The sequence below is a fragment of the Hippichthys cyanospilos genome, chromosome 17 (genome assembly GCF_059441005.1).
Source record: "Hippichthys cyanospilos isolate Australia breed blue-spotted pipefish chromosome 17, RoL_Hcya_1.0, whole genome shotgun sequence".
In the NCBI taxonomy this organism is placed as follows: domain Eukaryota; kingdom Metazoa; phylum Chordata; class Actinopteri; order Syngnathiformes; family Syngnathidae; genus Hippichthys; species Hippichthys cyanospilos.
The window spans coordinates 2,235,001-2,258,245 of NC_142385.1; the positions used below are offsets into that span (position 1 = coordinate 2,235,001).

General features: G+C 39.4%; 1 protein-coding gene across 1 annotated transcript in view; it reads left to right on the forward strand.

Annotated features, from left to right (window-relative positions):
• Positions 1–23,245, forward strand: part of llgl2 (LLGL scribble cell polarity complex component 2) — a 65,988-nt gene that overhangs the window by 6,462 nt on the left and 36,281 nt on the right. The window contains exons 2-11 of the mRNA XM_088439332.1: positions 7,754–7,868; positions 11,793–11,890; positions 12,173–12,254; positions 12,391–12,506; positions 15,685–15,843; positions 16,749–16,911; positions 17,009–17,138; positions 17,236–17,290; positions 18,156–18,304; positions 22,701–22,912. Coding sequence (XP_088295458.1) covers positions 7,794–7,868; positions 11,793–11,890; positions 12,173–12,254; positions 12,391–12,506; positions 15,685–15,843; positions 16,749–16,911; positions 17,009–17,138; positions 17,236–17,290; positions 18,156–18,304; positions 22,701–22,912 — 1,239 coding nt within the window. The 5' untranslated portion in view covers positions 7,754–7,793. The remainder of the gene's footprint in view (positions 1–7,753; positions 7,869–11,792; positions 11,891–12,172; positions 12,255–12,390; positions 12,507–15,684; positions 15,844–16,748; positions 16,912–17,008; positions 17,139–17,235; positions 17,291–18,155; positions 18,305–22,700; positions 22,913–23,245) is intronic.

The following is a 23,245-nucleotide window of genomic DNA, read 5'->3' on the forward strand; positions in this document are numbered from 1 at the left end:
CTATTATCATCATCCTCTTACTTCTTCCTTTACCGCCACTAGCAATTTTAGAAGCCATGTCTAACAGATAAAGTTTGCAAAGTCTTAACAACATTCCTTCCTTCCGTTTTTGACTGATTTTCTCTCCTTCCTTCCGTCCTGACCAGCTGTGCCATCAAGCTAGATGAAGGCGTTCGACCAATAGCATATCGGCATTTCCGTGACTGACACCGTGACTGAACAGTGACTGTGACATTGCGTGAGCAGATGATTTCGTTAATGTAGGAAAGCGAGGTCAATTGTACGTACACGTTGACTGGCAAAGCGTGGCGAAATCATAGTTGTAACCATCACGAATATACACACACATTTAAAATTAATACCATGATCTACTTTACAGTTAATTATATTAACATGAATACACAAAGGATAAATGACATTTTCCTCTGGGGCGACCTGACTTGAGCCGAGTGGAGACGGAGGTGAGCAGAGACCAACCCGCAGAATTTATTGATTTATTTTTTTAAACAAGAACTTTTCTCAAACTAAAACATATCACCGGCGATTTCCTTCTCTTTAATCCATAATAGAAGAAGCCTCTCCATTTTGTTGTCGATCGAGGTCCGTCCCCCGGCAAGGAAAGTCTTGCCCATAGAAGATTGCCGAGCGGTTCCGTTCATACTTACGAGCAAGGTTAACTATGCGTGTCCCTCCTTCGTATTTTTTTATTATCTCCTGCTTGGTTTCTATTGTCATCATCCTCTTACTTCTTCCTTTACCGCCACTTGCAATTTTAGAAGCCATGTCTAACAGATAAAGTTTGCAAAGTCTTCACAACATTCCTTCCTTCCGTTTTTCACTCATTTTCTCTCCTTCCTTCCGTCCCGACCAGCTGTGCCATCAAGCTAGATAAAGGCGTTCGGCCAATAGCATATCGGCATTTCTGGGATTGACGTGACGCCGGCCAATAGCATCTCAGTGACTGACTCCGTGACTGACACCGTGACTGAGACAGTGACTGTGACATTGTAAGAGCAATAGCGTTCAACATTTCTGTGATGAGCGTCAACTTCTAAATTAGTTGACGTAGCAAAGCGAAAATAAATGTACGAACACAATGGCCCGCATGTCATGTTGTTCGTAAGACGGAAGGTTTGTGCGTAAGTGGGGGACAAAAAACTCCGCGGTCCACGCTCGTAAGTCGAAATGTTCAAAAGAGGGTGTTCGTAAACCGGGGGCCAACTGTATATAGATATGTTTTCTATATACATATTTGTGTGTATATGTATATATGTGCACACATTTTACTTGATTTGGCTTTTAGTGTGAGTGGCCAAAGAGGGGTGGGGGTGTCACTGAAAGTTGAAACCTCTTCCCTTTCGTAGGAGTTGTTTAACTAGTTCTGCTCTGCTGGCATAAAAATGGTTTGTTTCCAAGATAGCATCTCCGGAAAAGCTAATCATCATTGCAGTTCTTCTAGAATGGAGCTATAATAGCTGATTGTTGAAGTCCCTAAATAGAATGCCTTGAATGACAAGCATTATAACCACTTTCCATGTTGCTATGGCACACAGATTAACACTTTGCTAATATAGTGATTTTTTTTAAGGTCATTCTCAACATAAATTTGCACTCCCTCTAGTCTTTGATTTTAATTAATCATTGGATAAGTTTGTTTACACACAGATACTATTTGTTAGAGTGGAAACAAAAAAATAAGATTTTTGCCACACAAACTGCACACTTCACAACAACCACAAATGTATTTTTTTAAATACATGTATTTTTTAAGTACATTTTAAAAACATTTAAATACATTTAAAAAAATGTAGTTTTTTTTTTTTTTTTTTTTTTTTTGCAAAGCCTCCCCAAAGAAAGAGAAAACATTTCGCACACCCGCCCATCCCCTGTGACTATAAAAGAGATAATTACTCATTAATATTGTGTAAGCATACCTAAAATTATCCTTTGAACATTAACAAAGGAAAATAATACTCAGCAAATGTTAACTTTACTTTTTTTTACAGGGTTTATAAAGATTATACCTTATTCTGAATCTGGAAAAAAGCTTAAATTTAATGAAATTTAAAAAATAAAGTCAAACCTTTGTCAAACAAGAAACGTCTTTGACCAACTGAACCGTTTGATGCTGGAAAACAAAAAAAGAATGTTTGATAATAACTGTAAATTGATCTGGAACATTAACATCAATATCTTTGACATTTTTACCTGAAAAAAGGTATAAAACATGTCTATTTTTCAACATTTTTTTCTATATCACTTTAATGATTAACAGCAATTTAAAGTTTCTAACCCCTGCAAAACTTTGATAATGAGTGTGCCACAGCACCAACTGATGCCATAGATGGGCAAATACACTACACAAAGCCCATTTCCCAATGCACCCTACCTGCTATATTTTTTTTTATCACCGTGTATGAGACACACCAACACTTTGGCAACAATAAAAAACTATAGCAAAACAAAATAATATAATGTTTTGTAAACTCTTTATATTTTCTTGTTTGTACAGTATCCGTAAGTTATATATTTGTTGCGCTTTAATTTAAGCGTACTTCAAATTTCCCTCATTGTGAGAGCTCAGTGAACGCCTCGGCAGTGTAATGTTGAATGTGCTCGAAGCAGTTGTTTTTCCTTTTCCTCACGACACATTCATTTTAACATAAATAACAGTGGCGGGCCTTGACTTTCACATGTACATCTTCTGTGAATAGATTCTCGAATAGATTCCCCTCATGCGCACACATAAATATTACTGGGATACACAGGCTATTTTTCAGAGCTTTCAAACGTCAATAAACCCACATCAGCCATTAAAACCTGTCATTATAAGTCATGCTGTCAAAACTTAAAAAAAAAACATTTAAAATAAATATCCACGCAATTTTATGGAGTCCAAATTATAAATCACAGTTTAATATAAGAAGAACATCATTTTATTTCTATCCTATTAATTAAAAATGAACAAAATAATGCACACAAATAAAAAATGAAACAATCAAGAAAATGTTTGCACTCACCAAAACAAACAGTGGTCACAATCGATCAGTCTTTTCAATATCTACCGATTTTTCTTGACATCTTCATGCTCTTTCTCTTGGCACTGAGATGTGCAGTGTATCCACTCGGGTGTTTCCAAAAGTTTTTTAAAAGCACCGTAGCCCATTGAGGAGCTCTTTTTACCTTCAAACTGAGATGTACAATCCTGTATATCCACTCAGGTGTCCCAAGAAGTTTTTAAAAGCATCGTAGCCCGTGTGTCTAGTCATGCTTTGGTGCCTCATTGCTGCCTTGGTTAAACAATTGAAGTTTGCAAATCCAGTGTAGCTCCAAACACCAAATCGATCATTTGCAAACAAAAGGCACTCCCAGCAGAACTTCCATATTTTCCAGACTATAAGCCGCACCGGTATACAGTGATCCCTCGTTTACGTTCCAAAAATAGCACGCACAAAGAGAAATAAATCCGTGAAGTAGTCAGCTTTATTTTTTTTTTTATTTTTTTTACAATGCAATATACAATATATTTTAAAGCCCCAAATGTATTTAAAACAAGAATTTTAATATAGTAATACAAGGTTGGAAACATTGTCACTCACGTATTTCACAGTCCCAGCTGTGTCTGTTTCTACTGAAGGCGCAGGAGTCTTTCTCTGAGAGAAGAACATTTTTATGGGTAGTTGTTGGCGCTCTTTCTTTTTCTGAGCAAGAAGATTTTTATAAACGCATATGCCTAGACATCAAATTAAAGTGAAGCCTTTTATAACAATACACTTGAAATTTTAATTTCTAACAAAAGAAATCTGGGTAAAAGATTTCCAAGATTTCCAAAGCTGTGCATTTCTTCGTTGCTGTCTGTGTGCCTACGTTAGTGTGTGCATTTGCTCTCAGCATGCCTACGAGTCACGTGATTGGCTCCCAGAGACCAAGGTGTCAATGAATGTGCTTACTAGCATGATCTTAACGTGTACGCACACAGGCGGTTACTGGAGAGACACAGGAGAGACGAAAGCGAGCTTTTGGATCCCCTTGCCTTTTTGTAAGAAATTGACAAGTGAAAAACCAATTCAGTACAGCATCAATATTTTATTTCTAGACAACAGTAAAGCCCCTGAGCCAATCAAGATTCAGAGCACAATGCACTGTAAAAAATATCCACACTGTAAAAAATCCGTGAAGAGCAAAAAAAACATCTTTTGCCTCGGATAAACCGCACTGGTCTATAAGCTGCAGGTACTTGGTGGTAATATGAAACTTCAGTTTTCTTTATATATTGTTATAATTGTCTACCACCTGAAACATCCTCTCTTTAACAGGCTGAACATGTCTGCATATTTAGTTCCAACATTATATATAAAAAATGGATTGATGGATAGATATTACCAACAGAATACTGCAGTTAAATAGCAGTTCAAACTGGAAATCAATGCTTTGATAGCATTATGTCTCCCGATGTTTAATCGAGAGATTATTTTAGTGAACATTGCACCCACTGCAAATAAATAATATATACGATAATGAATTTATAAATCCAATCATATGTACTGTATACCGTCTATCAAATGTACGTCACAAACCTTTATCTTATTCAGTTTAGACATTTTTAAATAATATTTTTGAAAGTATATTTTAAAACTCTTTTTGAGCACAGTCATTGAGTCACATCTTTTCAGTTTTATTTCATAGTTGTTCCATAAATTGACTCCTTGAACACACATTTGCTTGAACGGGTGAAAAAAAACAGCAGATAAGCCGCACTGGACTATAAACCGCAGGGCTCAAATCATGATGAAAAAGTTGCGGCTTATAGTCTGTAAAATACGGTATTTGCAGGGTTAGCTCACACCCCTGGTAGCCCAATCAGAAATATGGCCAAATCAGGACAGGCTACCTCTCTCGCCAAGGCCAACACCAGCACCGCCTTCCTGCAGTGAGCATCCACTTACGTTCAACGTGAGACCTCTAGTTGGCGACCTAATGACTCGATTTGCTATTACAGCTGTCCATTAAGTTATACGGGTCGCTCACACATCCATCTGTGCTTGTGCAGAAGCCCGCGCCCTGTTGATGCGAATGCCCTGGCTTCTGGCTAAGGCAGATTACATACACCCTGGCGACAAGTTAGCTGAATTCTAATTCGCTAAAAACTTCATCTTAAAACTACAACACTAGAAGGAACATAACCAAATGAATATGATGTGAAAAGAACAGAATATGTAATGAAATTGACTTTCTTTATAGTTATTATAAGTATTATAGTTTATTATAGTTATGATAATAATGTCAGGTTATGTTAGGCTAACAGAGAAGGCCTTGCTGGCCCTGATGGCCCAAACTGTGAAACGGTGAAACTAACCCCAACCCACCAACAAAAAGAGGAGCATATTTGTCCAATGTATGATATTAGTAAGACTGAGTGATAATCCTCCTTTGTCTAAAAAGATGAATGATAAGCAGGATGATGAATTAAAGAAGCTGCCACACACTGCGTGAAAATGGAGTCTAATTAATTTTCTTTATTTGCAGCACTTTTATCTTAATACTAATAAATTCATATTATGCATACACTAATTAACATAGGTTTGGATTGCCCGTCATACGAGCAATTCGAGTTACGAGCATAGCCGCTGAATGGATTAAGTTCGTAACACGGGGACCCACTGTACATTTTATTTGTATAGCGCTTTTCTAGACAGTCAAAGACACTTTACAGTAATACAATAATCGTAGAAGTTGTACACTTAAAAACAATTAAAGACACAGTAGTATAAAAATTTTAAAAGCAGTACACATAGAAGAGTTACAAGACGCAGGACAGAACAAGAGAACACTACATGACACGGTACAGTAATCACACATTAATAGCAGTTCTAAAAAGGTGAGTTTTGAGATAGGATCTGAATAGTGGGAGGTCTACAGTCACGGATGTGTTTTGGGAGAGAATTCCAGAGGGTGGGGTTACCGATGGAGAAGGCTCTGTCACCCCAGGTCCGGTGCTTGGTTCTGACTGGAGGGGACAGGAGGTTGGCGTCAGAGGACTGGAAACTGAGGGTAGGGGTGTGACGGTGGAGCATGTTGGTGAGATAACAGGGGGCCTGGTTGTGGAGGGTTTTTTGGGTGAGGAGGAGGATTTTGAAGTGGATGCGTTGAGGGATGGGGAGCCAGTGGAGCTTCTGGAGGACTGGAGTGATGTGATCACGGGAGCAGGTGTGGGTGAGGATGCGAGCAGTGGAGTTTTGAATGTATTGGAGTTTATTGAGGATTTTGGTGATGAGCCATAAAAGGATGCTATTGCAGTAGTCGAGTCTGGAGGTGATGAACACATGGATCAAGGTTTCAGCGGCAGAGAAGGAGAGTGATGGACGGAGCCGGGAGATAATTTTGTGATGCAAGAAAACAGTTCTTGTGATGTGGTTGACGTGGTGTTGGAAGGAGAGGTTGCTGTCCAGGATATCTCCGAGGTTACGGATGTGAGTGGAGGGAGTCAGAGAGGAGTTGTCGACAGTGAAAGTGAAGTTGGGAATGGTTTTGGTGAGGGATTTGGGGCAGATGATGAGCATGTCAGATTTATCACAGTTGTGTTGGAGGAAATTTCAGTGCATCTATGATTTAATTTCAGTGAGGCAGTTGGTCAGGGTGAAGTGAGTGGTGAGGGATTTCGTGGAGATGTATAGTTGGACGTCATCAGCGTAGCAGTTGAAATGGAGGTGGTGACGTCGGATGATGTTACCGAGGGGAAGCATGTAGAGGATGAAGAGAAGTGGCCCAAGCCCCGATCCCTGAGGGACGCCTTATGACAGAGGGGCCTTGTATAAACCATGCTTCAAGGCTTGATTGGATTGATTAAGAAATAAATAAAATAAATAATAAATAAAACATTCACCCAAGACATGGCAAATACTTAGCACACAGGGCAACACAGCTAACTTACTTGCTGATGGGAGACTGCTAAATGTACCAGAATCACTCAAACTGAGTATTGACTTAGCCGTCAAAATGTCATGTTCGGTCATTTCAAACTGAATTTATTCAAATTTTTTGCCAATCGTTTTTTATACAGTAAAATGGGTCTCAATTGACAGCTAATACAGTATATTAGAGGGTGAGAAAAGCACAGGCATTTGCCATGGAAACATGTGGGAAACATTGCCATCTCAGTGCTCATTTTACCTCTGAAAACGGTTGAATCCCTGGGACTCGCAATACTAAAAAACTATTGATCTCCTGCTAGGTCCATTGAATTACTAGCTTACATAACTTAAAATCTGTTCACAAGACCAGTGGTGTTTGAGAAAAGTTGATATTGCTGGAAACTTTCCAAACTTCTGATCAGACTGTTCTGTCAGCATCCGTGCAGTACACTTTTCACATTTTCCTTCAAAACTGAGCATTATTTTGTAAAGGAAGAATGTTGTTTTGATTGCAGGTATTTTTTGATTATTTAGGCAATATGACTATATGAATAACCCATTTGGATATAAACAGGATATCATATTTTTAATAATAGGGAACAAGGGAAAAAATGTTTATTTTCCTCTGATTTTGTTTGTCTTTATGAAATTTGTTTTCATATAATAATATTAATATAATAATAATATAATAATATTATTTGATCCAGCTGTTGTATTGGATACCATCATATTAAGCAAGCAGGCTTGCTGTTTTAGTTGCTCAGTTTGTGCAGTATGTATCCTTTTATGTAATGTAAAAGACAAAATAGCTGAATAATCCTTGCTTTTTCTCTATTTATCAGTGTCTAAGTGGGGCTAAAGGCCCAACATCATTAAGTCAAGATGAAAAGATTCAGGCGACATGGCCAGGAGTCTCAGAGAGATAGACTCAAGCAGGAACTCTTCCAGTTCAACAAGGCAAGTGACAAAACATAAGCTCCTCACAGTAAAACAAATATGTTTGCTTTAATATGGAATTTTACAATGCATTTCATCTGAATCCACAAGGAGGGAATTGGGCTACATTATACCACATTATTAAGACATTTGCACTTATTAATGTTTAATGCATTGACACTTTTTTTTTCAATTTGAAATAAAAGACTGCATTTGAATGCACCACAATACATGCAATACATAATTAGGGCTTATGCCATTGACTTGTACCATATCATATGTCCATCCATCAATCTTTTACCGCTGTGTTCCGGGGTCGGGCCACGGTGGCAGCAGCTTGAGCAAGGAAACCCAGACTAGCCTCTCCCCGGCCATTTCGTCTAGCTCCTCCGGAAGGATCCCCAGTCGCTCTCAGGCCAGCCGAGAGACATAGTCCCTCCAGCGTGTCCTGGGTTGTCCCCGGGTCCTCCTTCCTGTGGGACATGCCCGAAACACCTCACCAGGGAGGCGTCCGGGGGGCATCCTACCAGATGCCTGAACCACCTCAACTAGCTCCTCTCAATGCGGAGAAGCAGCAGCTCAACGCTGAGCCCCTCCTGGATGACCGAATCTCTCACCCTAAGGGAGAGCCCGGACACCCTGCGGAGGAAACTCATTTCGGCCGCTTGTATCCGGGATCTTGTCCATTTAGTCACAACCAACAATTCGTGACCACAAGTGAGTGCAGGCTCAACCAGTAAGTAGAGAGCTTTGCTTTTCGACTCAGCTCTTTCTTCACCACGACAGACATCCGTCGTGGAGTAATGCGGATGCTGCACCGATCTGCCTGTCAATCTCCCGTTCCATCCTACCCTCACTCGTGAACAAGACCCTGAGATACTTCAATCCCTCCTCTTGGGGCAGGACCTCATCCCCGACCTGGAGAGGGCATTCCACCCTTTTCCAATTGAGGACCATGGTATCGGATTTGGAGGTGCTGATCTTCATCCCAAGCGCTTCACACTCAGCTGCGAACCGCTCCAGTCAAGACCACTATCATTGTGCCTGTCCACAAGCAACGCACCATGACCTGCCTGAATGACTACCGTCCCATAGCGATCACCCCAATCTCAATGAAGTGCTTTGAGAGGATTGTCATAACGCACATCAAAAAGACCATTCCAGACACCATGGACCCACTACAATTTGCATATCAACAGAAACAGTCCATGAATGATGCAGTCAACACTGGCATTTACACAGCACCCTTGTACTTGGAGGGCAAGGACACGTATGTAAGAATGCTCTTCGTTGATTAAAGCTCAGCATTTAACACAGCCATCCCTGACAAACTGAAGGACAAGCTCTTTGCACTTGGTCTGGCATCCGGCCTCTGCAACTGGGTGCTGAACTTCCTCACAGGCAGGCCCCAATCAGTAGAGTCCACAACCGCAAATCCAGCACCAGGACTTTAAGCGCTGTGTGCTGAGCCCCCTGCTTTACACATTCTTCACCTATGACTGTGTTGCCTTCCAAAACAACACCAGCATAATTAAGTATGCAGATGATACTACATTCATCGGTTCGATCACTGGTGGGGATGAGACAGAATACAGGAAAGAGGTCATCCGTACAATACACTGTTCAAATCTTCCTTCAAAACTGAGCATTATTTTGTAAAGGAAGAATGTTGTTTTGATTGCAGGTATTTTTTGATTATTTAGGCAATATGACTATATGAATAACCCACTTGGATATAAACAGGATATGATATTTTTAACAATGGGGAACAAGGGTGAACATTTTTTTTCCTCTTATTTTGCTTGTCTTTATGAAATTTGACCTTGTGGCCTGGTGTCGCAGCAACAATCTCCACCTCAACACGGACAAAACCAATGAACAGGTCATAGACCCAAGGTGGCAGGTGGAGCCGCACAATCCAATATTCATTAGGGGACTGAGGTGGAGAGGGTAAAAGCCTTCAAATTTCTCTGCACCTACATCAGCGAGGATCTCACCTGGTTCCACAACACTTGACAGATCATCAAGAAGTCCCAAAAGAGACTACACTTTTTGCGGAGACTGAAGAAATTTGGCATGTAAAGTAAAGCAGTAAAGACTCTTGACAACCTCTCCAGATGCACAATCCAAAGTGTCCACTCCACCTCCATCACGATCTGTTACAGCAACAACTGCACGGCACAAGACAGGAAGGCTCTCCAGCGTGTGATCAAGTCCCCACAGCGCATCTGTGGAGCAGCCTTACCCTCACTGCAGCACATTTACCACACCCGGGTTCTGCGCAGAACACACTACATCACCAAGGACAAAACACACCTACAAAATGATCTGCTTGAAATGTTGCCATCATGCAAACGCTACAGGAGCCTGTGGGCCAGGGCGGCCAGACTGGAAAACCGCTTCTACCCACAAGCCATCCAGATTCTCAACAAATCCCTCACGAACTAATCTCCCTCTTACTGCATGCATAAACAATATCTTGCACTAAAATTTTGCACTACATGATATTCTATACTACATTATCAGCACCATTGTCACTGTTTGTTGTTTATTGCTTTTTATTTTTATAATTTATTAATATGCCAGCTTGCCCACAAACAAGACCTTGGTTTTTTGCTGTGATGTTTACTATAGTCTTCCACTCTTCATCTTCATACATTTCATCCACACTTCCAACCAATGATTTACACCAGAGAACTAACAAACATTTGACCAAATTGACATAAGCCACGGCTATTATTGCAAATATTCACCAAAAGCATATATGTAACATACCACTTTGGGCTGTCACATCTGACATTAGCGTTGTTAGCACATCATTAGCACTTTAGCAATGACATAAAAAAGAAAGCATGACCCCAAACCAAACTTAAATTTACATGCTCAAAATACTCCCCTCCAAAAAAATGCTCATGTGGACTTGCAAATGATTCCGGGATCCCTGGAAATGTAAAATAAAAACATACAAATTATAAGTCCTAAAAAGTGTCTCTCTCATCACTCGTCACCAACACACCGGCACCATCTCAAGGCAAATCAACTGCTACAATTAACATGTTTAATTTAAAGGGTTTAGGAGGTTTTTTTTTGTTTTTTGTTTTTCTTTACATGATGTACAGTATTTTGATTACTATGCACTCATGTAGTAATTCTAGTATGTTTTTGTTCCCACTTTTATGCATTTTTATAAGTAAATAATATTCATTTAAAGGGATTAGGAGCATTTTTGGGGGCTTGAAACAGATTAGTAAAAAATTAAAACAAAATAAAAAATGTAAAAAGCAGCTCTACTTGTGAAAAATTCACGTTACGAAATTACTTTCAGAACGAATTAATTTCGTAAGCAGAAGTACAGTGATCCCTCACTACTTCGCGCCTCACTTATAGCACCCTTAGTGCATCGCAGATTGCAGTGGGGTGGGGTGGGGTGGGGGTGGGGGTGGGCATATTGTGGAGAGATGTGCTATGACAGTTTCCTGCATGCAAGACAGACAAGGATAAATGCACTTGCCACAGACAGACGTCGAACTACTGCAGTACACATATTTACTTAAATCTTAAAATATAAAAGCTATAAATTAAGGTGCTTGGTATGTTCAGTAACTGAACAGTTACCCCTTTCCATCCATTGAAGTCTCGAGGCTGCCACTGTCATATTAGTGGTGCCCGGAAGTTGAATTAAAGTCAAATCTGTACATAATCAAACCTGATAATGAGTTTACATTTAAAATACAATGTTATTATAAAAGTCTTCTAGGTAAGAGATTTCCAATGGTCCGGTGAATGTCTTTGCTCCTCTGCCTTGGGTCCCACCAGAGCAAAAGCCTGTGTGTTTTACGATGAGACTGATCTTTTCAACTATTTATTTTTAGACTCAAAGGTTAGTTTTTAATGTAGCTGTTCATCCGTTTCTTTTATTTTTTGTTTCCTTCTTCTTGTCTCTAGACTGTTGAACATGGCTTCCCCCACCAGCCCAGTGCCCTGGGCTACAGTCCTTCTTTGCAGCTGCTGGCCGTTGGTACTCGTTCAGGAGCCATCAAATTGTATCCTATTTACTATGGTTATATCTGTCTCATATGTTTAAATTGACAGCATGACCAGACACATTAGAAACACGTTTCTCTAGTCTTTAGAATTGTGGGACTTTTATCTGCTTGTCAGATAAATGTATTATAAAAATCATACGACATGCTTGTCAAAGGTAAACTATTTAACCAGTGGTTGTATTTATACTTTGCGTTTATGTTGTGCCTTGGAATGCTCACAGTTTTGATTGCTTGGTATGATTTCAATATGATCTAGAGTTGTCTATAACCAAAAGGCAGGTATGGAGCTCCGGGTGTGGAGTTTATGGGATTACATGATGAGAATGCCGCTGTCACACAGATACACTTTCTGCCCCACCAGGTACATTTATGCATCTCAAAGCATGTTTTTCAATATTTTTCAAGGAGTGAAGCTTAATAGCTGCTAACACTGTCTTGGATATCATTATATGATTACATTATTTGACGTATGTAATGTAAGAATACATTTTATTTAGGTTGAACTGGTGACTCTTCTGGATGACAACAGTTTGCACATGTGGACTTTGAGAGGTCACACAGGGATTTCAGAATTCCTAGAGATCGGACGTTTCACTCTCACTGGTCCGCTTGGGTAAAATTATTATTTTTCTTAGTTTGTTGACTACTAACCTTTAAAGGGACAGTGTGTAAGATTTAGACTGTTTTCATTACGGACAACAGGAGGTGGTGCATTTACAGTTGTCCATAGCTATAACAGACATGGCAGAGTCCGGGGGAGCCCCCCCCCCCCCCCCCATGTAATATAATATAATGACAACTACTGTAGACCTACCGTTATATTTAAATCCTTCTGTTGGTTGTTAATAACACTTTTATTTACAAATGTTTTTCATTTATAATTTAATTGATTCCTTTTTAATGAAAACCAGTCTAAATCTTAAACATTGTCCCTTTAAAAAACAATTAGGTCTTAAAAATACATTTATACTTTATACTGTATACTTTATACCTTTATACTGTATGTATGTGTAGACTATACAGTCGGCCCCCGGTTTACGAACACCCTCTTTTACGAACATTTCGACTTACGAGCGTGGGCCGCGGAGTTTTTTGTCCCCCACTTACGCACAGACCATTCGCCTTACGAACAATCTGACATGCCGGTCATTGTATTTGTTCATGTATTTTCGCTTTGCCACGTCATCAAAATCAGTAGTTAAAGCTTGTCACGGCAACGTAAAACGATATTGCTCTTACAATGTCACAGTCACTGTCTCGGTCACTGTGTCAGTCACGGTCTCACTCACGGAGATGCTATTGGCCGGCGTCACGTCAATCACAGAAATGCGGATATGCTATTGGCCGAACGCCTTTATCTAGCTTGATGGCACAGCTGGTCGGGACGGAAGGAAGGAGAGAAAATGAGTCAAAAACGGAAGGAAGGAATGTTGTGAAGACTTTGCAAACTTTATCTGTTAGACATGGCTTCTTAAATTGTAAGTGGCGGTAAAGGAAGAAGTAAGAGGATGATGACAATAGAAACCAAGCAGGAGATAATAAAAAAATACGAAGGAGGCGCGTGCATAGTTAACCTTGCTCGTGAGTATGGACGGAACCGCTCGGCAATCTTCTAAGGGCAAGACTTTCCTTGCCGGGGGACGGACCTCGATCGACAACAAAATGGAGAGGCTTCTTCTATTATGGATTAAAGAGGAGGAAATCGCCGGTGATATGTTCTAGTTTGAGAAAAGTTCTTGTTTAAAAAAATAAATAAATAAATTCTGCGGGTTGGTCTCTGCTCACCTCCGTCTCCACCCAGCTCAAGTCACGTCGCCCCAAAGGTAAATGTCATTTTTCCTTTGTATATTTATGTTATTTAATTTAACTGTACAGTAGGTTATGTTACTCATTTTTAATATGTGTATAAAGTCGTGATGTTTTTACCTAAGGTTTTTGTACGCGTTGCACGCATTCACGAATTAACATAGGTTTGGATTGCCCGTCATACGAGCAGTTCGAGTTACGAGCGTAGCCACTGAACGGATTAAGTTCGTAACACGGGGGCCCACTGTAATATATATATATATATATATATATACACACACACACACATAGTCTACACATACATACAATATAAAGGCGTATATGTATTTTTAAGACCTAATTGTTCATATATATATATATATATATATATATATATATATATATATATATATACACATCAGTGGTTCTTAACCTGGGTTCGATCGAACCCTAGGGGTCTTAGGGGTTCGGTGGAGCCTTCGCTGCAGAGGTCTACCTCTCAGGCTAGTCTGCAGTTAGTTGGCACAGTCATTGAAAGTGTGCTGCTCTGTGATTTCCTACCGGTCCACTTTGAGGTCACTGGTTTATGCAGCAGAGTGAGACATCCCTATCAGACTGCTATGAGAGGGCTGTATATGTGTCTGAATGAGACTCCCTTCCGGTCCGTTACGAGAGCGCTGGATAAGCAGCAGAATGAGACCTCCTTCTCAGTTGGGACCACACACCAGAATTAGCCCGTTATCTCTCGAGCGCAGGCAAAAAAGCTCATATATATATATATATATATATATATATATATATATATATATATATATATATATATATATATATATATATATATATATCTCGTCGGTGTAACTTTGAATGCACTCGAAGCAATTGTTTTGTTTTGTTTTTTTTCCTCATAACGCTCGAGTTTATTTTGCCATAAATATCCGATGTTGCACAGCATCCGTGTTCCACCAAGTTTATAATGGTATGTATATGCCAAAAGACCGCAATTAATAATCAAGTCAAATGGAACACCTTTCTGTGTTCTCTAACAGGTCCACACAGCTCTATACCTTGCCACTCTTAATCGGATCAGCTGCAAAAATCATAATCTTTACATTGTCCTATTTGTTTGTGAACAAGGATGGAATCAGACAGTGGTTCAGTCTGCTCGCTTTTTTTTTTTTTGAATGAATACATAAGCAGGGGCAGCTCGATGATGGAGTGGTTAGCACGTCCATCTCACAGTTCTGATTCCCAGCTTCAAAGCCAGCTTGCTCCAGCCTTCCTATGTGGAGTTTGCATGTTCTTCCTGAACCAGTACGGGTTCTCTCCGGGCACTCTGGCTTCCCCCCACACTCCAAAAACATGCATGGAAGGTGTATTGAACACTAACTTGTCCTTAACTGTGATCGGGTGCGTGAGTGGTTGTTTATGTGCCCTGTGATTGGCTGGCAACCAGTCCAGGGTGTCCCCCGCCCACTGCCTGAGGACAGCTCGGATGGGTACCAGCAAGCCAGCAACCCGAGTGAGGATAGGAAGCTACAGATAATGGATAGATAAATACATAAACAAAGGCAAACCACTTTAAAGTAAAAGAAATTAAAATGATAAAATCAAAGAAGTTTTCCTGCAGTCACAGTACATGTAACATGAAAACAATTATTTAGGTATGATTAATGGTCAGTATTTTAAGATCTCTTAAAATAGTATTCTACAAGATGACTAACTTCTACCAAAGTTACTGTCTGTTAAGACACATTTTCAGATAATTGTTTAAAGTACTTTATAAATGACTGCTCAATTTTTGATCAAGGCTGACATGCAGTGGTGCTCAATATATACGTACTACACAATTGTATGTATGTTTACTGAATATATTTTATATGTAAGCTACGTGCAAAGCAGAAGAACTAATTGGTAGAAAAGATTTTGACGCACTTTGAGACACTTTGCATTTGGGTGTCACATCCTGGAACGTTAACTTTGTTTTATCTTTTGCCTTAACTCCTCAGTGCCTCACCAAGTGTGACAAGGGTGACTGCAGTGCTGGCCCATACTTCTGGGGAACTTTTGCTGCTTGGAACTGAAGGGGGGCATGTATTTGTTGTTCAGGTCCCTGGCTTCAGAGAACTTGAAGCGAGGAACATCAGCCTTGCTGAAGTTGCAAACAGGTGGGAAAATGAATAGCTAGAAAAATATTGTTTAATTGTATAATGTAAGAATGTTCATCGGTAAAGGACACTTTGGTCATGCAATAAATGAATTAAACACTGTACATATAATTGTACAAAATCAACAAACGTTTAAGTGGCAAACAGGGATGAACATGCCCTTGCACCCCTTCTTAATAGAGAATGATCATCAAAAAAGTCATATCTTGAGTACCCTGTTCAGACTTACGTTTGTTTAATCAAATTTGTCAAATGAGGCTTGATTGTTTCCCATAAATCAATCTAAAGTTGCTACCTTCTTGTTCAAATTAGTGTATGCGTCTTGTCTGGCTTTTTTTTTTTTAAATGGTTGACTAGGCTTTGCGCATTTAGTGTTTTTGATGTTGTTCAATGAGTTTAAAAAAAAAGGGGTACTTTGCCATATAATTTTAACTGACTTTTTACTCAAAGGTTGACCCCATCATAGCAAAACTGTAATCGAATTTTTACCCTTTCAACGTCCCTCGTGACACGTGGGCATTGCCAGACCATTTCACTGAGGCATTTGCTAGTTTATGATATTCCAGTAACAGGTGAGGGCCGGCTACGGAAGAATTAAACAATTTCTGCGCAGTTATTAATTTGCATCCTATTCGCCATGGATGTTGCCGTTCTCCCTTCTCCTCCCATGTGAAGTTAGGTACTGTAACTACTGTACTGTTATAACCATCATTAATGCACCCCCAAGAGAGGTATATCCTCCACATCACCCAGACCCTAAATGCCATGTATGATTAAAACAACAACTTTAAAAAAAAAAAGGTAAATGAAACCGAGAATATAATCCCTGTGTGAAGCTTTGTTATGGTGGTGGGGTTGTGTTGTTGCTGCATCTGCGTAATGTAATGCAAATTCATCTCTTTCAGCGTACCAGATGATTATTTAGGGCATAAAAGTTTAGAACATGTTGAAGCTTTACAGGAGAACCCACTCAATCCAAATCATGTTGCCATTGGTTATGGACAAGGTCTCATTGTCATCTGGGATTTTCAGAAAAGGTGTGCGATCCAGCACTTTCTGGCTGCTCAGGTAGGAAGTGATGTGCAAATCAACTGAATGTTTCATGACTTGCTCTGTACATACAGTAACCCTGATATTTGTTTTTTGCTTTGTCCAAACACAACAGCCACTGGAGAGTATTTGCTGGACTGAGGACAGAGCATGCATTCTTAGTTCACACAGTGATGGAAGCTATTGTTGTTGGACCTTTGGTGAGGAAGATGGAAATGAGGTGGAGAAATCAGACATTCCTTATGGTGAGAATGCTCATTTCTCACTTTCCTATACTGTTCTATGAGAAATTTATTTTCCTTGAGAGGGTGACACACTGACTTGTTTTCTTTTTTTCTCCAGGACATTTTCCTTGTAAAGCCATTTCTAAAATAGTTCAGCTGCCTACAAAAGACGGGTATGTTTTCTTGTGTGTTAATCACTCATGCAGTTCAGGCATATCTGCTTGTGTTCTGGAATGTTGTATACTTTGATGTTTACTGATGAGTGAGATAGATGGGATGTAATTTTAATCATGTACTTTCAATCAAACTGACACACCGACTAAAGTGCACGTTTTTGAGATACTATGGTTAAAAAAAAAAAAAAAAACAATGGCGGACAAGGCCAAGACAACTCAATGAAGGGAGAGTGAGGTGTATTTTTACTCTCTGTCTATCCCTCACAAGCGAGCAAGACATCATTGGCACCACACAAAATGTCAGGGCCAAAAACCTCACTTCTCCTCCACCTCAATGTAATTAGTCATTAAACAAATTGAAAATATTCTGGCATATTCTAACATTGAGCATGCAGCATGGAGTTCATGTATTTTACCAGTATATATGAGTCCATGCTCAGCAATAACAAACAATCAACATTTCATAATCAACATTTTCCATCCATCCATTTTCTTTAATCTTTTGATAGATTACGGGGATGCTGGACCCTCTCCCAGCTATCTTTAACCATTCACAGCAAAGAGTGTGATGGGTTTGGGTACTTGGGATCATTTTTGATTTTGTATCTGTAAAGCATGGAAGTTATGCAACTCTAACCGTTTCTATGATTTTTTTTCTTTTTTTTTTGTGGCTGTTTCACCTAGGGAGGCATTTACACAGAAAAAAATTCTCAAAAAATGATCAATAATGAAAAACCACTCCTAAAATAATGTTGAGTGATTTTAAACACAATATGGAAATGTTAAGGATTCTATAATATTAAGAAATGTTATTTTTCTTGCTCTCTGGAATGATTGACTAACGCTTGTTCATTTTTTGTAGGACACCCTTCCTCTTCTTCAGTGGTGGCATGCCCAGGGCAAGCTTTGGGGACAGACACTGTATTACTGTAATTCATAATAAAACACATGTTGCACTGGATTTCACTTCCAGGATCATTGACTTTTTTGTGACCAAAGATCTTCATACTGGTAGGTAGAAAAACAGAAACATCTATATTCCATAATTTTAACGCTGTGGCGATCCGTGAGTTTCACAGGTACACCTTCTATGATGTCAGACTCTCAATAGATACCCCTCATGCGCACATGTAAACATTACTGGGCTACACAGGCTATTTAGCTTTTAAACGTCAGTAAACCCGCATCACCCATTAAAACTTGTCACTATACGTGATGCTGTCAAAACTTTAAAAAATTAATAATAATTTAAAATAAATATCCACAAAATTTTATGGTCCAAATTACAAATTGCAGTTTAATAAAAGAAGAACATCATTTTATTTCTTTACTATTAATTGAAAATGAACTAAATAAATAAAAAAAAGGCTTGCACTCACCAAAACAAAAGGTGGTCACAATGGATCAGTCTTTTCAATACCTCCCGATTTTTCTTGACCTCATCATGCTCTTTCTCTTTATAGATGTACAGTTTATTCACTCAGGTGTTCCCAAAAGTTTTTTAAAAGCATTGTAGCGCATTGAAGAGCTCTCGTTACCTTTGAACTGAAATGTACAATACTGTATATCCACTTGGGTGTCCCAACAGGTTTTAAAAGCACCGTAGCGTGTGTATCCAGCCGTGCTTTGGTGCCTCGTTGCTGCCTTGGTTAAATAATTGAAGTTTGCAAATCCAGCGTATCTCCAAACACCAAATCGATCCTTTGCAAACAAAACTATTTGCCAGGGTTAGCTCACGCCCCTGGTAGCCCAGTCAGAAATATGGCCAAGTCGAGACAGGTTAGCTCATGGCTACGCTACGCCTCTAGCCAGAGCCAACCCCGCATAGCTTGCTTGTTGAGCATTGCACTGCCTTCCTTCAGTGAGCATCCACTCACGTTCAACGTGAGGCTTTTAGATGGCGATCTTATGACTTAATTTGATATTACAGCTGTCCATTAAGTTATACGGGCTGCTCACACATCCATCTGTGCTCGCGCAGAAGCCGCGCTGTGTTGATGCGAATGCCCTGGCTTCTGGCTAAGGCAGATTACATACACCCTGGCGACAAGTTAGCTGAATTCTAAGGAACGTAACCAAATGGATATGACAAGAACAGAATATAGAGAATAGTTTTATTTAAAAAAAAAAAAAAAAAAAATATATATATATATATATATATATATATATATATATATATATATATATATATATATATATTTGGTAAAAATAAATTTAAAATGAAATTGACTTTCTTTATAGTTATTGTAATTATTATAGTTATGATAATAATGTCAGGTTATGTTAGGCCAGCAGAGAAGGTTTTGCTGGCTCTGACCGTCTGGTAACTTAAATAATAACGTCACTTTTCGTCTGAACTCGTAACAACTTTATTATAGACAACTGCCATCTTCACGTTCACAACAACTACATTTCCCATGCTTCCCCAGCACTCCCATCATATCCCAATAGCAACACTGCCCTCTTAACAGTATGACATGTGTAGTTGGTTCTCCAAATAAAACAACAATCTCAGTCTCTTCAAAAAAACAACAACAACAAAACAAAACAATAACATAAACAATAGAACTTTACATTTTACATTTGAAATAATATCAGAACATGAATGTGTTATAAGCATCGAATGAACAGTGTAAACTAAATTTGCAATTCACTTGATTGTTCAATGTCCTTCATAGAGCGCCTTCAACAAGAAGGCTGTAGATGTTCCCTTTTTTGTCAGACAGTCGGCCAGTTGATCTTTGGTGTCCGACCATAGCACCTGTTGAACTTTTTCTGTTTGGATCAGCTCTTTAATGGAGCGGAATCTCGGAATCTCCAAGCGAAGTCTTTTCTCAGCAACAGACTTGGTAGATTTCAAAGCAGCCAAAAGAGAATGATTATCAGTGACACAGATTATAGGTCCAGGTCGATCTGAATTACCATCATATAGCTCAGATAATAATGTTGACAAAAATATGGCATTGTCAATTCCCTCAGACATAGCTAGTGCCTCACCTGCTAGTTTACTCCTAACAATTCTCTTAATCTTCTTTGACTGCCACGAAATAGGAGAAAATTGTCCATTCTCACCCGTCAAAACAATGAAGTGGCCACCTTGAGTACCCCCATCAGAGAGGTTTGCAAAAGATGCATCAGTGAAAACAACCAACTTTAAGCAATCATCTTTCCCTAAGTGTTGAAACTGCAATTCAATTCTTTTGGTTTTGATTTTTGCCACTACTCGGTTTGCTTCCCAAATGGTGTGTATGGTAGCACATTTGAGATTTAATGCAAGATTACTGGCATCAAACGTAGCATCAGGTCTGCTCTGTCGAGCAACCCACAAAAGTTGCCCTATTTTGGATCTGAGCTGATCTCTTTCCTCTTCAGTAATGGGTAAAGCTTGCTCAGCTGCTCATGATGGTGCGAGACGTATAAGCTGTAAATGTTTCATGTATGTGTCTTGATGTATTTTTACTCTTCGGTCAGAAGTTACAAAATCCACACTGACAAAGGAGAAATTGTCATGAGCTTCGCAACCGATGCTGAACTTGTCTTTGAGATGTGTCATGACTGTAATTTCAAAAATTGGAAGACCCACCCCAAATGAAACCATCAACATGACAAGCCAGAATCCTTATTACATTTTTTGTTTTTGTCCAGCCAGTAAAAAACTGCTGGGTCAACTTTGGACACCGTACCTCCTGCTTCAATAATTGCATTCTTAACTCTCTTGTACCAATACAGAGAGGCATTAGCTAATCCATACACAAACTTTTTCAACTTCCAAAGTGTACCTGCACAGTTAGCTTCGGGAGGAGGTTTAAAAAAAATGTCTCTCGACAGTTCCATGCCTTGTAAAAAGGCTCACTTAATGTCCATTGAATGAAGTTGCCATTGTCTTTGACAAGTCACTGCCACAAGAAGCCTCAATGACTAAGAGGAAAATGTTGGTGAATCTTTCTGTAGCTCTGAGATTTGCAGCTCCTCAAATCCTCTTGTGACACACCTTGCTTTTGGTACAAAACCAGTCACTGGTACACACAGTGTACACACCCATCGTGTGGATACATATTTTTGTCCTTTGTCCTCAACCGTCTCAAATACATCATTGCGTCTCCACTTTTGTATTTAACTTGTCTTGGCGTCGTCAAATGAGACTTCTTTTGTCATAAATTTGTCCTCACATGCGTTGCATGATTGATTTTGATCCATCTGGATTTGAAGATCTTCTAATTGCGTCACATCTGCAGATTCGTTGATGCCAGCAACTCCCAACAGGCTGAAGCATCTCCAAATTGTACCAGTTTTTGTATTTTCCAGTCACTTTTCCGGCACGTCCCAAAACCTTTGCTGTTTGTTGAATACCATTTTCTGGATTCTTGAATGTTACAATCTGGCCAGTCTTAAATTGACACTGTCATCACTGTCATCATGCTGTTGTCCTTCTGCCCACAAGTTTTCCATACTGGACAACGGATGTGTCTCTGTGCTCTCAGCATGCATCTCTCCAGCTGGCTCACCAGTCATGTCATTGTCACATTGTTGCCTGTTGTTGTTGTACTGTTCATCAAAAGCAATTTGAGAGTCCTCTTCATATTCCTGAGTAACTTTCTTTAGTCTATGTTGGTTAACTCGAACACAGGTGCCTCCGTGTCTAACAAAAACAACGGCACCATCCTGTCCAATGACCTCACCAGGCCCTTTGCAGTCTAGCTCACGCCCCTGGTAGCCCAGTCAACAAATGGCCAAGTCGGGACAGGTTAGCAAATAGCTATGCTACTTCTTTAATGCAATCAGCCAAAGCCAACACCACGTAGCTTGGTTGTTGAGCATTGCACCGCCTTACTGCAATGAGCATCCACTCACGTCATGTTCGACGTGAGACCTCTAGATGGCGATTTTATGATTCGATTGGCTATTGTAGCCGTCTATTAACTTCAGTGCAGTATATGGGCTTATTCACATATCCATTTGCGCATGCGAGGATGCCCGCAACTGTTGAAGTGAATGCCCTCGCGCCTCCGAGAGCAGGCAGATTTTAATTGGTTAAAAACTCCAACTCAAAACTACAACACTAGAAATAGCGTAACCAAATAGATAAAATCTGACACAAAAAGAACAGAATATGGAGATTAATTTTACAAATAAAAAAAATATTGTATATATTTTGTAAAAATGAATTTCAAATGAAATTGACTATATTATAGTTATAATAATTACTATAGTTTATTATAGTTAAGATAATGATGTCAGGTTATGCTAGGCCAGCAGAGAAGGCCACTGCTTTAACGACAATATTTTGATTATTTCATACTTGATCATGACATGATTGTCTACTAAACTTTTAAACTGTATGAAGTTGACTGTCTTTTTTAATGCAAATTAATTGCATGTGTTTCCCATCATCACTCCACATGCCTAGGGGACCCCAGCACATTAGTGGTCTTGGTTGAAGAGGAGTTGGTTGTGATTGATCTGGAGACAGAGGGCTGGCCAGCCATAGAGACACCTTACCTCGTTCCACTGCACAGTTCAGCAATTACTTGCTCACACCATGTCTCTGCTATACCTCTCAAACTGTGGGAGAGAGTGCTTGCTGCCGGAGAACTGCAGAAGACAAATTACTCAAAAAAGGTAATATCATTTTCCCCTCCTAATGCACATTACCATTATCAATTGGTTCCTAAAAAAAAAAGATGAACTAAAGCTTGCAAATGTTTTAATATATAAGGAATGGTTTCATTAAGTGCTAAGCATACATGTGCACAATCTTGCTCAACAAGTTTGATGGTGATGGGCGGGAACAAACCTAGAGTAAAAAGCAATATCTAGAATTGATAATGACTGAAAGATATGTGCGTATTTTTTCCATTTTGGATATGATTTGAACGATCTACCTGTCTGCCGTATCAACAAAAACAACTTTTCTTGCATGTCATGGTAACGTCGATATGCTATTGGTCTTAT